General features: G+C 29.1%; 2 protein-coding genes across 3 annotated transcripts; one reads left to right on the top strand and one right to left on the bottom strand.

Moving 5' to 3' along the window:
* Positions 1-899: 899 nt before the first annotated feature.
* LOC119662191 lies at positions 900-5455 on the bottom strand. The gene is made up of 4 exons (XM_038071765.1): positions 5190-5455; positions 3559-3812; positions 1320-1496; positions 900-1256 (listed from the first exon to the last, which is right to left on the bottom strand). The coding sequence occupies exons 1-4, from the start codon at positions 5406-5408 to the stop codon at positions 1031-1033; spliced, it is 876 nt and encodes a 291-aa protein (XP_037927693.1). The 5' UTR covers positions 5409-5455; the 3' UTR covers positions 900-1030.
* Positions 5456-8648: 3193 nt separating this feature from the next.
* LOC119689571 (elongin-C-like) lies at positions 8649-10669 on the top strand. 2 transcript variants are annotated; one of them, XM_038104429.1, is made up of 3 exons: positions 8649-8740; positions 8977-9381; positions 10443-10669. In XM_038104429.1, the coding sequence occupies exons 2-3, from the start codon at positions 8990-8992 to the stop codon at positions 10591-10593; spliced, it is 543 nt and encodes a 180-aa protein (XP_037960357.1). In that variant the 5' UTR covers positions 8649-8740; positions 8977-8989; the 3' UTR covers positions 10594-10669. The 2 variants fall into 2 exon arrangements, with proteins under 2 accessions (XP_037960357.1, XP_037960356.1); XM_038104428.1 differs by having other exon boundaries at positions 8964-9381; positions 10443-10668.
* The last annotated feature ends 4017 nt before the right edge of the window (positions 10670-14686 follow it).

The raw sequence follows: 14686 nt of genomic DNA, 5'->3' as shown, positions 1-14686 counted from the left end.
AAATTTCGAGGAAGAAATACAAATATATGTCATATATGGTTCGTGATTATCACATGGTAGATAAGTAATCTGTCATGTAACTTATGTAAATCTGCTGCGGACAAACGAATAGCCGAAATTACGAGTTCAGAAGCCTTCTATGATATATGAGGATAGAATATTCTTATTACGCTAGTATGCAACTAAAAAATATATCATTATATTATCATTCCTATCGATGGATTGCTATATGCATAAGATTTTTAGTTTGAGAATCATTTGCTAGAGAATTGTGCTTTTATATAGCTCTGTGTGAAGGGTATTGAAGCAGAAGCAAAGTAAACTGTTTTATCTGTTTTCGTATTTCGTATTTTCAATGCATTTCTAAGATAAATGCAATAAAAACTAAAGTTTTATTATTGTACATACAAAAGCAATAAATGTTTCTTCAAAGTCTGTACTTTACTGCTTCACTTCTGCGTCATCAAGTCTAGCAGTTTAAGTGTAAGGCTATAGTAGCACTTTGACTGCATTAGAGAACTTTACTTTTGTATCTGCAATATTTTCACTTTTTACTAGCTCTGTGATTCTTCTTTGATACAGCTTAATTCATTTAAAAGTTTTCTATAATCTACTCTTCTTCTTGCTATGTGTATTTATTTATTTATTTTTTTTATTTGTTATTAATTTTTTTTATCTGAATTTATTGCAATCTGAACTCATTCAGTCAATTGCAGCGATAAAAAGTTTTATGACTGAGAAAAAGTTTAATAGCATTTTAGCTTGCGCGATATTCAGGCGCAATATTTTTCAAATACTTTGGCTTAAACTGTTTTTTATATATTTATTCTATTTTGTTTTATTCTATTTTATTTTTTATTTTATTTATATAAGGATTGGTTTTCATTTGTGAATAATTCAAAAATAAATACAAATGGCGTAAGAATAATGCTACATACTAACATTTAGATCAAATACTTAAACATTAACTACAAGCGCACAGATAGATACATGGCTCATCTACTGTGTGTCTCGCTAGATACATAGATCTTCATTCAAAAGCTACTTTATCGTACCAATAAACCTTATCGATCACTTTGAAGCCAATTTTCTCAAATAAGCTTCGTGATGCTGTATTCGTTACCATTATTGCTGTTGTAGCATCCAATCCAGCTTTAGCCATTTCAATGCAAAGTAAACGTACGAGGGACATACCTAGTCCACGACGCTGATATTTTGGTTCCACATGCAAGTTGCCAATCGTGCCATATTCTTGTCTAGATATGGAATTGAAACAATATATTGAGTTTTAGAGGGGCAGATAAAAAATATGTACGTACTCCATAACCCAGCCGCAAAGGACTCCGGTTATTGTATCGAAAACGCCGATAGTGTGGTTAAAGCGCACAATCCGTTGAATTAAGTAATCCGAGCCTGGATATTTATGAGGCCATGAATCATTGATTTGTTCAATATATTTTTCTGTTAATGGTTTAATAACAAATCCGTTAATTGGTCTTTAAGTAGAAATAGAATAGAATATAAACTAGCATATTAGTGATATATAATAAACAAATTAAATAATTAAATAAATAATAAAAAGTGTTGTTTTTATTTGAAGTTCTAAAATTTTACAAATATTATGGGCTTTACATCTGTTTATATTTGTTTATTGTTTAATTGTGCTATTGTGATCTGTCTAAGATTCTGTTATAAAAAAATAATATCTTTTCAGTTAATAAAAACAAAGCAGTTTAAAAATTTTATTATATCCTTACTCATTGGGAACATCAACCAAATTTTATAACCCATATGTTTAGTTCTTTAACTGAATAAGCTCGGACAATGCTAAACCACAAGCTTTATTATCTCTTTTGCGTACAAATACTTAAACCTTTACTTATACATTGTGACCGAAAAGTTTCCGGAAATTTTAAATAAAACGCAAAATTCTTAATCTTCATCAATATTTATTTTATCTCCTTCAAAATATGCTCCATTAGAAGCGATACACAAATGCCAACGTTTCTTCCAATCATCAAAACATTTTTTATAGGCGCTTTCCGGTATGGCTTTGAGTTCCCTCTGCGAATTCTGTTTTACGTCTTCTATGGATTCAAAACGCGTTCCTCTGAGTGGTAATTTGAGGTTGGGAAACAGGAAAAAGTCACACGGTGCAAGATCAGGTGAATACGGTGGCTGTTCGATGGTATTTATTGAATGTTTGGCCTTAAAATCGTTGATAATGTTGAACAAATTGAGGTGAATCGGAACAAGCCGGGCGTTGACACGTCGCATACACAAATTGTCCACCAAAATCAAACGAGCCATCTCACGACCGATGCCTAGCTCTCGTGCTATCTCTCTAACACTCACATGAGGATTTTTGAACACGATTTCCTTTGCCTTTTCAATGTTTTCGTCGGTGGTAGAGGTCGAAGGTCGTCCAGAACGCGGCATGTCTTCGACGGTCGTACGACAGTCCTGAAAGGCTTTGTACCACTCATAAACTTGAGTTTTCGATAAAACTGATTCCCCATAAGCCTTTTGTAGCATTCGCAACGATTCTGCACACGAAATTTCGTTCGAAAAACAAAATTTGATGCAAACTCTTTGTTCAATATTTTTTTCCATTGTTTTTTTCGCAACGCACTACTGAGGTGAACTGGTTTCAACAGCTGCCGTAAACGAACTGTCTGACAGATCGCGCTCATTTTTGGCATAGTAATTAAGGACAGTGCTGCCAAACTACATAAACTTAAAATATCGAAAAATATACAGCGCGCGAATTTTAAATGAGAATTTCCGAAAACTTTTCGGACTTAATGTATATTCGTATGTTGAAAATTAAAACATATACATTAATATACATTATGCAGATTAATTAAGATTAATTAATTAATTAAGATTAATATACAGTATAATATAATTAGTTTCTTTTAATGACAGATATATTTTATTTTTTTATTAATTATGATAGTTTAGTTTATAGTGCTTTTATAAAGCTATAACTGCTTCTAACTAGTACTTGTTGTAGTGATATTTTCATATATAAAAGATTATTAATTAATATTGATTACTGTTACTATTATATTATGTATTAATATATAGTGTATATATTAGGTTTAAATATTTGTTGTTCCTTCAAGTGTTTTTGAACGCAAAAGAGATAATAGAGGTTATGGTGTATCATTGTCCGAGCTTATCCAGATAAAGAACTAAACACATGGGTGCACAATATACACATTAAATAAAACATAAATTGTATTATGATGATTATTTAGTCTTAAATTTTTTTTAAACAAATTCTTAACAGATCTTAAGACTCAGATCTGGTATTGCAAATGAGCTTAATGGTCTAGGCATGGCCTTTTTTTGGTCTGCCAATATAACAACGTAACCTAACCTTAATATAAGTAATATTATCTTATTATTATTATCTTTAAAAATTTTGTTCCTCCAAATATGATTTTCCGATAGATTTCAATACGTGTGTCAAGTTTAATAAAATTCACACAGTTTAAAAAGCTTCATGTTTTCTCAAACTATTTTGTAAATAAAAACATATATTTAACTTACTTGCTTATTAATTTTATAGATTCTTCTTTCGGCAAGTAATACAAGAGAGCCGGACAATATCCTTTATATGATTCATCTATAGAAAGTCCCAAGGTTTTTAAGTGTTCTATAACGGTAAAACGAGATCTCTCCACATATCCTGCTAATGTGTAAGCTGGCTTAGTATCTAAACAATTTAAAGCTTCCAACATAATTTCTTCAGTTCTTGATGCAAGAGTGTTAAAGTATATATTGTAACGTATTTTGCTTCGATTCTGTTGGATGAGATGGAAGTAAAATTATAAAAAAAATATATGAAACTCTGTAAAATCGATGTAACGATGTATTTGTCTCTCATTTTGATGCTTTGTGTGTTTTCGTGGTTGAGAGACTTTCCTTTTTTCATTATTTATTGTTCAATATTCCAATATTTATTGACATAATATGTTTCTAATAAAACCAAATTAAATTATAAAGAACACATTCAAGATTTCAATTGTCATATGCAGAAACTCGGAACAAAAAGGACTCAAATTAAGTTCAAGGCTATAAGCCTTCATTGGCTAATCGGGCATCAGTCTCCATTATGTTTTGAGTATAAAGTCTTATTATACAATCAAATCATTAAGTCAAACTGGATATATGGCTTATAGCATTATAACAATGCTTGTTCGTCAAACGTATAAATCCAGCAAAGCGCTCAAGCTAAGATCCTAACAATGATAATTGTTGCGCCCTGTTTAAAGTCGAATATATTTCAAATCTCTCTTGCTAATTTCATAAATTTCTTTGGACTAAAACGGAAGGATAGACTTGTCCTCTTGCTGTCCTGAAAATAATCCTGTTCACTTTAACGCACCGTAATATCTGGTAAATAAGAGCTGGCTACTTATATAGAGACCTCTTAAAATAATTGACAAATAATTTTTGTATTTCATTGTAGTATGTATGTATGAAATAATCGCTTTCATTAAAACGATTCAATAAAGAAATATTGTTAATTAAAAAAAAATATATATTTAGAAACAAAATTTACTTTATTTATCGCTGGCTCATTTATTTTATTGCTTTTGAAGTGTTGTTTGGAAAATAATCAATATTCATTATGTTTATAAAGTGATCATACTGTAATTTAAGTGAAGGCAATTATACTGTCTTCTGTGTATTCAAATAATAATTCAAATTTGTTAACTTTGCAAAAACATTTAAAATCATTGAAAGTATATATAACATTAAATTACTTCCATTCAACGACACAATATTTTAACCACCAAAGGAAGTCGGGAGCCATATAGTCTAGCCAACGAATTTTATTTATTTTTCAATTTGATTTTATAGATATACACAAAATCCCAGTTTCAAATAACAAATTCGATTAAATCAGAAATAGAAAGACTCGCTAACCAACGCACAGCGGGACGGCTGGGCAGATAGGAACGTTTATTTGTACTGCACTAAATCGATCCCTTGTGTGAGACCGATTAAGATATTTTATGGGCTTCGACGTATTCTTTACTTTGCTAAAATAATCTTAATAAACATTTAACACTTGCGTAACTTTCTTCTTCATTTTTAATTGAAATTAATTTATAATTAATATATTGAAATTTATTAATTTCTAAAAATTTCTCTTTAAATTTTTTCACACAAACCTCCAATATGTAGGTACCATGCTGTCGCCAATCGCCAATGGTTAATATTCTTACATCGTCTATTTGAGTATTTTTTGTAGTCCAATTAATGAAATTTCTTATTGTATAGTAACTAATGATGTGTTTTGGCCAGTCCGCTTTATACAGCTCACAGAGTTTAGGCCAATCCTCTATGGGCAAGGTTTGCAATTTTTCAATTTTATTTTCGCAACTCTGCATTTTCCAATAAATTAATCTGAATTCAGTTAAAAAATCTCTTGCAGCTACATTCGTCAAAATGTCACTAAATTTAATTTAAGTTAAAAATTTAAATTTGTCTCCGGAACATTTTAGGCAATATATAATGTGATAATTTCTTATCTTACTATAAACGCTTTCTTATCAATTTCAGCTCTTTTTTAATTACAACAATACCACATTAATCGATATTTGCATTTGTTAAACATTTTAAAATTAATATAAAATAATGAATGATAGTGCAAAAAATTTTTGTGAATATACTTAGATTACAGATTTTTACAGACTCTATAATTATTATCGTGACTTCACAATAATTTTTTTTATCAGTAATTTTCATATGAAAAAATATAGAATATGTTATATTAGATTATGTCAATCTCGGTAAATGCAAACCATGTGTATATCCATTAATGTTTATTGCTATCAAATAAAGCCACATCTTTATATAAATTTCCAATAGATGTCATGTGGGATGTGAATGCTTTTCGTATTTGCAAGGAATGCTTGTGATCTTCTTCTATGAGTTCCTATATCATATATGACATATCATATACTATAACATATATTATATATAATATATAAACATAAGTGATGGTTTTAAGTTTCATTCGTATCCAGCTTCACGCATTTTTTATATACATCATTATCAGTGGTTTCTATCTTACATACATGTATTGCCAATAGATTGTTTATTTAGAAAATAATAGGGGTGTTCATTCTATCCTACAAACTCATTGCAAAGTGCACGTAATGCACAGACAAAGTTTCTTGCAATTGCTTGCAATTTTGCTATAACTAAACCCATATATATAGACTTGCAACGAAACAAAAAAGGAAAAAAACAGCTGTTTTGACATCTTCTTTGTCTGTTTCTCACGTGGAAGTGGTATGCCGCAAAAACAGCTGTTCCATATTAATGTTGCAATTCTTGCACTTCGTGCAGCTTGCAATGACGGCAAGATAGAGATAATCTATTTAATAAGTGAGAAAAGTTTCTTAAATTTTCCACTGAGATGTTTTGTAAAATTTAAGAAAAAATGTTCATAAAGTTTTACGACGTGAATACGTGTGAAATGGTTTAGATAAGTATATAACATTTGTAGTTTAAATATAATATGTACTCGTATAGAAAGTTAAATTTTACCGATTTCAATCTCGCCTCAATAATTTATATAGCAGACATCATAAACTTCAGTATATCAGTTCAGTATATCGATAAATCATGAAAGTCTTATCAACTGTAAATAAAAAATCTATTATAACGTGAGTTATCTAGATTGCTGAAAAAATGTATAGACTTTTATGCAATATATGTTGGAATAGGAATAGGAATGAACGGGGTACTAGCTCCTAACAGAGCAGAGCACTGCGACCAGTTTGTTCTTTTGTGCTGCATGTTATATATGTATATATAATACAAATATATATAATGTATATATATTATATACCATATGGTATGGTATACCAGAGAGTATACCTTAGTTCAAGAGGTGAACTAAGGTATACCATCTTTGTAATATTAATATACGTTAAATTTCGTGGAATTCGTATCTCCAGAAATCATGTCATATGGCATATATTAAAAATTATATTTTAAATGAACATGACACCTAGAAAATTTACTATTGGCCTTAAAAAATTATTGTAAGAAATGATTTTTGAGATATGAAATAAAATATGAAAAAGACCTATGGTATTCTATAGTTGATCATATTTAACTTACATTAAGACTGAAAAGTTTTCGGAAATTCTCATTTAAAATTCGCGCGCTGTATATTTTTCGATATTTTAAGTTTATGTAGTTTGGCAGCACTGTCCTTAATTACTATGCCAAAAATGAGCGCGATCTGTCAGACAGTTCGTTTACGGCAGCTGTTGAAACCAGTTCACCTCAGTAGTGCGTTGCGAAATGTCTTCGACGGTCGTACGACCGTCCTGAAAGGCTTTGTACCACTCATAAACTTGAGTTTTCGATAAAACTGATTCCCCATAAGCCTTTTGTAGCATTCGCAACGATTCTGCACACGAAATTTCGTTCGAAACACAAAATTTGATGCAAACTCTTTGTCCAATATTTTTTTCCATTGTTTTTTTCGCAACGCACTACTGAGGTGAACTGGTTTCAACAGCTGCCGTAAACGAACTGTCTGACAGATCGCGCTCATTTTTGGCATAGTAATTAAGGACATTGCTGCCAAACTACATAAACTTAAAATATCGAAAAATATACAGCGCGCGAATTTTAAATGAGAATTTCCGAAAACTTTTCGGTCTTAATGTATGTCAACTCTGAAATTCGTTATTTTGGTAGAAATTTTAAGTATTCAAGAATTCACATGGAGTTTATTTATTGCTGTTAGAATACATACTATACCAAATTTTGAGTTTAGTATATTTATATAGTATATTTTTACTATTTGAACCTCAATATATAAAATAGATGCAACGAAGAAAATTATATCATTTTCACTTTTTAGATTCTCTACAAAAGTTACTAGTTAATTTTAAAGCATACTTCGCGGCGGAGACTTAAATAATATTTTCAATGTAACATAATTGCAAAATATTGGCAAAATATAACATTGGCAAGATAATTGGTATAATTTTTAAATTAAATTACGGCAAACACATATTCGCCGGATATTTATCCAATGTGAAGCATTTCAATGAAGGTCGATGTTTCTTTAGAATACGACATAATTTATCAATTGTCTAAATATGTCTAACCATTATAGTGTAAGCGATGTATATTGAATGTATATACTTATTTTAACTAATTCCCTCAATATCGCAGTGCAAACAAAGTATTTAAGTAAATCAATTATGCAAAAAATTGACTTATAAATGTCAATTTTTTCAGAAATATTCAATAAAATATTTTTTTAAGTTCCTAAAAATAGGCTACATTTTAATATAATTTTAAAAGTTTAATAAATAATCAACAAATATTAAAAATACACTATTAATGGTATTTATAATGTTCAGTAATGAGTTCGATAACCATGTGACATAAAACGTGACCTATTTTCCATTCCAGAGACTTCGGACCTTGATTTACTATCCGATTAATTAATTCTTTGAATACTTCGTAAAACCGAATACCAACACCAATTTTTTAAACTGCTTTCTATTTGTCTATGATATAAATGTCAAAAAGAAAAAAATTATTCAAAATTGAATTAAATAATGTTATATTTATTTCAATTTAACTTTCTAAAACATTCTCCTATTAAGTCAGCAGTAAATACTGTAACGGAAATATTGGTAGCAAAGGATAGGTATCTTTAATTTAAAGATAAGTGTACATAAAGGTAAGTTTTCTTCTTGCTAAGTAAATAAATAAAATATATAAAGTTTCGTTGAAAGTATTTATGAAAGAAGTGCACTTCACACTAAGTGGGTACCCGAAAGTAAATTACCATGACATGTACTCGTATGCGAAATATCTTGTGTACTGTAATTTTAATGAAAACTTAATTGTTATACGTACAATATATTTGTAAATATATATAAATATATATATGTTTATTATAGCATTTCTTAACAGCGAAGTTTTAACAATGGAAACTAATATGGAAATGAGTCCAACAATCATTGTTGCTGAGCCTACGGCAGAGTCTCTGCCAAAGTCTGCGCCTGAGCCTTCACCTGATCCTGCACCTGATCCTGCGCCTGAGCCTGTACCTGTGCCTGCACCTGAGCCTGAGCCAGAGCCTGCACCTGAGCCAGAATCTGAACCTGTGCCTGCACCTGTTCCTATAGCGGTTAATAAAATCTATCCCGGAATTGAAGGTCCAAATGCACCTTATGTGAAAATAGTTTCAGCTGATGGTCATAGCTTCATTATCCTAAAGGAATACGCACTTATCTCCGCCACAATAAAGGCCATGTTATCTGGACCCCGTCCCTTTCGTGAGCGTGAATTACATGAACTTCGTTTAAGAGAAATACAGTGAGTTTGTTTCAATATATTGATATATTGTTTATTACTATTATTATATTATATATATTGTTTTTATCAAATTAATATATTCAAAATATTAAATGATAGTATTATAGATAATATAATAGCATATATTGTTTTGAATTATAAACATATGTGGTCTATTAAGGTGAACAATATGGGAAGAAGAAAAAGCAAATACAGGGAGTTTTTAAACAAATACATTATTATTTTTAATGGGTGAATAATTATTAAATATTTACTACGACAATAGCAATTTGTTCAAACGAGAGTTATTGTTTTCAAAGGGCATATAAGGATATAGTCTAGTGTTGAGAATATGTAATCTATTTGATCTTTACATTTTTATGTAAGAGCTGGAATATTTATTATATTTTGTAACATGAAATCTCCAATAGAATAACTGAATTCATATTGACGTATATATGTTTTTATGTATATTAATATATCTTTTAAAATATCTTCTTTATTATTAGGAATCTTCTTCTTTATTAGGAATTTTACTATGTTGCCTTATTTATAAAAATTTTATAATTATTGTAGCATCTGTGGTACTTACTTTACTTATTCTAATTATGATCATATGCTAATTCTATTCCCATCCATTATTGAATGGATTATATTGTGAAGTTTGTGTTCACACGTAATTTTATTGAGAAACTGAATACAGTTTAAGACTTGGCTTTAACAATTGAGATAAGAGCTTATAGCTTACATTTCTTATTCACCTTTCCGTTTATATTTCACACGTCCTCTTCAGTGGTTAGATTTGAATAGAAATATTGGGAATTTTACTATTATTTGACACAAATAACAAACAACTAAAAAAAAAGATCTGCTTTCTGGTAAAGGTATGCCCGTCAAAGAGTTTTTAACTTGAAAACCGGATATCTTAGAGACTTGACAAATTTAAAGTAGGTTTGAGACTACCAAAAAAAAAAAACAATATTAATATAATTAACGTAAAATTTAATGTTAAATATTTCTTTGATAAACAATATCTATCCCATCACATAATCATATAATTATATGTTTTTATTTTTATACAGATCACATGTTATGCAAAAGGTTTGCTTATATTTCCAGTACAAAATTTATTACGAGAGTACTGTTGCTAATCTCCATGATGTTCCTGAATTTCCTATTGAACCCGAGGTTGCAGTTGATATATTGATGGCATCGAATTTTCTAAACTGTTAGAAATTTTGAAGATACAAAGTTGCAAAGATACAAGTAAGCAATTCAAAGATTGAATTCAATTCATACATATTTTATAAGTAAATATATAGGTTTTTAATTCAAAGTAATTATAATTAAACTTTACAAATAATTTTTCTGCAAAAAAATAATATTATTAAATTTTATAATAAATAAGCAATTTTAACAAATTTATTACTAGATTTGATATTAATTTTTTGCAATTGGTAACAAAGATTCACAAAAAATAATTACTATTTTAATTTATTTATACTATTTATAAGTGCTGATATTACTTGAGGTCTTATTACAATATATTAGGTACAATATAGGTTAATGCCATCATAGCTTATCCGTAATATCGTTGCTGTAGGAAATTATTTAAAGCCATAAGTTTCTGACGACGTAGAACTGCATTCCTAATCACGATGTTGCATATGTGTAAACCGATGAATAAATAAATAGAATACCTGACACGTATTCAGATTCTATACAAAATATATCTGATGAATCTGTTTAACATTTTTAATTAGAATATAGGCTGGGTTCATTTATAGGAGTAGTTTCCCTACAGATTGTAAAAACTAAGAATAATGGTATCTATATCTTATGATCTATATCTTATATAGTACTGGTTAATGGGTGCCGCTTTCAAAATTTTTCAGTCAACCGGTATATTATAAATATCTCTGGGTTTAAAATTTTAAAAATTACTTGGTTCAATGAAGCTATTTACTTTGAGGTACTAGAATTATTTTATGACAATCACAGGGTAAAAGCAGTTTAGATGAGCGATTATTTTACTATATGCTATGTATGAAATGTATGTATAGTTCCTTGTAATAATAATGAATACATTGTAAATACACAAAGGAAATAATAATAATAATAATAATATGTATGTCTCAGAACTTACAGTTATAAATGGATTGAATAAAAGTATTTTTTTTTGTAATAAGTTTGAAAATGTGATATATTAACTCCAAAAACTTGATAAGTTACTTTATTTATTAAAATTAATTTAAAAAATCTAATAGTCATAATCACATATTCATAATATCGTAAGAACAAAAATTTCATTGATGTCATTTTTAGTTGACAATCTTTCGGGTCAGTCGCATATATACGGCTGCATCCAGTGAATCTCGTCTCATGTGTTATTTGACTTTTTATAATATTTTAAGTACCTTGCAAATTAAGACCATGATCCCAGCTTGATTTCCTAAGCTTAGTTGTAGAGTTCCATATTTTATTTAATGTATTAACGCAATGACATGTCGACTGGTTGCATTAGCTATTAGTAGACAATATTAGCGTTATTCTATGGTTTGATTGAATATTAATAGTCAAATTGAACTCTGAAGGATGAATTTGTAGTCACGAAAATGGTTTTTTATCTGATATGTACCTAAAGAAGTAATTCCTGAACGAATTACAATATATTTTTTTTTAAATTTTCACTTTGTACTTCACATTTCGTTTTCCTTTCGAGTATGGACTTTATTTTTCTGATACATATTTGCTCATAATTTTATTTGTGAAAAATGGAAAAATGGTATGCGTATATAAAATGGAAAATAAACAATTTTCTTTAACAATCCAAGAATGCGAATGCTGCGAAAGCAGCAGAAAAAAATAAGAGAACGTGGCGTAAAAGTTCAATTCTAGTCAGTGGAAACGGCACTTGATGCAGCAGCAGGCTTAGTAGGAAATTTATATAAATTCAGACAAGAAGAAAAAATATTGTACACTCAATTGATGTTAAGAAGAATGCAAGTAGAAATAAGAAATTATTGTAGAAATATTTGTAAAAAATTCAAGAATAAAATCTTAAGTATCAAGAAATATTTCAACGTTTTTATAAGTATTGCAGAAGCTTCTTTGCAATGTTAAATGGAGTTCATTGCCGCTCCTGCCTTCTGCGACTGTAAGGAATTTTCATTTGAATTAATGAAAATGTGAAAAAATATATACTTCTTTGAAATATTACTATAGGTTTTCTTATATTTTGCATGCACTTTTTTCTGCAATTGCATATTTTCACATAACTTTTGCATTACTTAAAAATAAAACATTTGCATTTATAATTAGAATTTATTTAATTTGATCCCTCTGAACTTGATAGGTTTCAAAACTAGCAAAAGAAAAAAATGTTTTATTCAGAATTACTTACAGCAGTTATTGGTGTAAATTAAATTCAAAATTTATGATTTTAAAGTGCAACTAAATCTCTCTCATGCGTCGTATCTAGAACCCATCATATAAAACAATCCTCCAATGAACACGAAAAAGAATATTCATATTGAGACACTAATTTTGATGACCCGAGTAAATATGTGAATGGTCCTTTTATGTAAAACCGATTTGAAACATCGGAACCTTTTAAAGTATGCAGTATGTATTAAGATAAAATCTTTCTAGATCAGCATAACATATGCACATAACACGTTATAACATAAGGGGCTACGATTCCAAGGATATGTAGAAGAATACAAATACTATTTCCATTATAGCATTATAGTTCATGTTAAAGACCGCAACTTAAAGCTAAGTAAAGAAGTAACATTTGGCTGTACTATTAGAGTAGTCAGTTTTTAATAATGGAAGAAAATTGTTTAATTACACTGCGGAACAAATATTACCATATAGCATTCAAATTCCACAGAATTTTATATACGATGTATCTTTTTCATGAGCACATATAACAAAAGCTACATGTCGTAAAACTGCAATTGATATATATATAGCCAATGACTTTACTAATCGGAACCTGAAGGAACCGAAATTTCTGAACCGACGCAAAATAGATGACTGGCTATAATTGTTGACAGTATCACATATGATGCATTTGAAAGTATTGTGACCACATCGGAGCATATAAGGCCACATCATTTGAATTAGTTGTACAATAAAGAAGATAAACATCTTAGAAAAAAATATGGATCAATGATTTCAAGTGTTTATAAAACATACGAAATTTTATTCATGTTCAAATAGTAAAATAGTGAGAAATATAAATTAGCTGTCAATTGCAAAAATGCTTATCACTATGAAAAATTATTTTGTCAGCTTAAAAACCAATTTTCTGTCAAAATACCCTTCTTCATGAGCATTGATTACATGTATGTGTGAAGCTAAGGAGTTTGCTTTAAAATAGATGCAGTATTCTAATGTAAGACAATTCATATTGAGACAGAAAAACATATTCTATATACGTCAGCTATTAACCTTTAAAATAGGTGCCACTAGAAACACTACAACTAACGTTCCAACAGTTGGCTAAAGCCATATCGTAGATTTCTAATTAAATTCTTTTCTTTATTTTAATATGTCATGCATAATATGTATTTAAATCTTTAAAAAAGTAATAATTTAAAAACATATAGTAGATTTAACGTTAAATCTTACTTCATCAATAAAAAAAATAATTTTATGTCAATTTTTTTTTGACGAAAGTGACGCGTCTTATGACGAAAACAAATTATTTGAAAGTTAATAGGGTTTGAATAGAAATTAAAGGACAACAACAAAAATTTTAGTTCTTTTATTGAAATTTGGTTGACCGTACAATCTTGTATTGAGTGTTGCCATCAGTGGTTTTAAGAAATATTAAAATTTTTTAATTAGTTTATAGTCCGTATATAATTTGTTTGGACTGCAATAGCCAGGCTTAGTTTTTTCAAATTTAAAAAAAAAGAATATACTATGTTGACCATATTTACCTAAGTAAGACTAGCAGATTCGATTATATCCATCTGTCTATATGTTTGTTCATTGCCAACAAATAACTTTTTTTTTTTAAACACCCTCTATTTAATACATCAATTATTCCAGCTAGACTTGCCAAGCATTTTTTGAAATATATCTATACCATTCTAATGGTTCTCATGGTACTCATGGAGTACTGGATATTTTAACACAAAGTTCTATATGTTTTGTATTTCTTGAAGATTGCATAGTGACAGAGCAATCAGAGCAACTACTTTGTTATTGACTACGATTATTTTATAAAAGGTGGTCTAAGAGGTCGTTTAAGAGATCGTCTAGGTCGCCTAAATTTATGCTATAAATTATCGTATCTTACATATAGTGTAAC

The sequence above is a fragment of the Teleopsis dalmanni genome, chromosome X (genome assembly GCF_002237135.1).
Source record: "Teleopsis dalmanni isolate 2A chromosome X, ASM223713v2, whole genome shotgun sequence".
Classification (NCBI taxonomy): Eukaryota; Metazoa; Arthropoda; class Insecta; order Diptera; family Diopsidae; genus Teleopsis; species Teleopsis dalmanni.
This window is presented reverse-complemented; position numbering and strand designations above follow the sequence as displayed.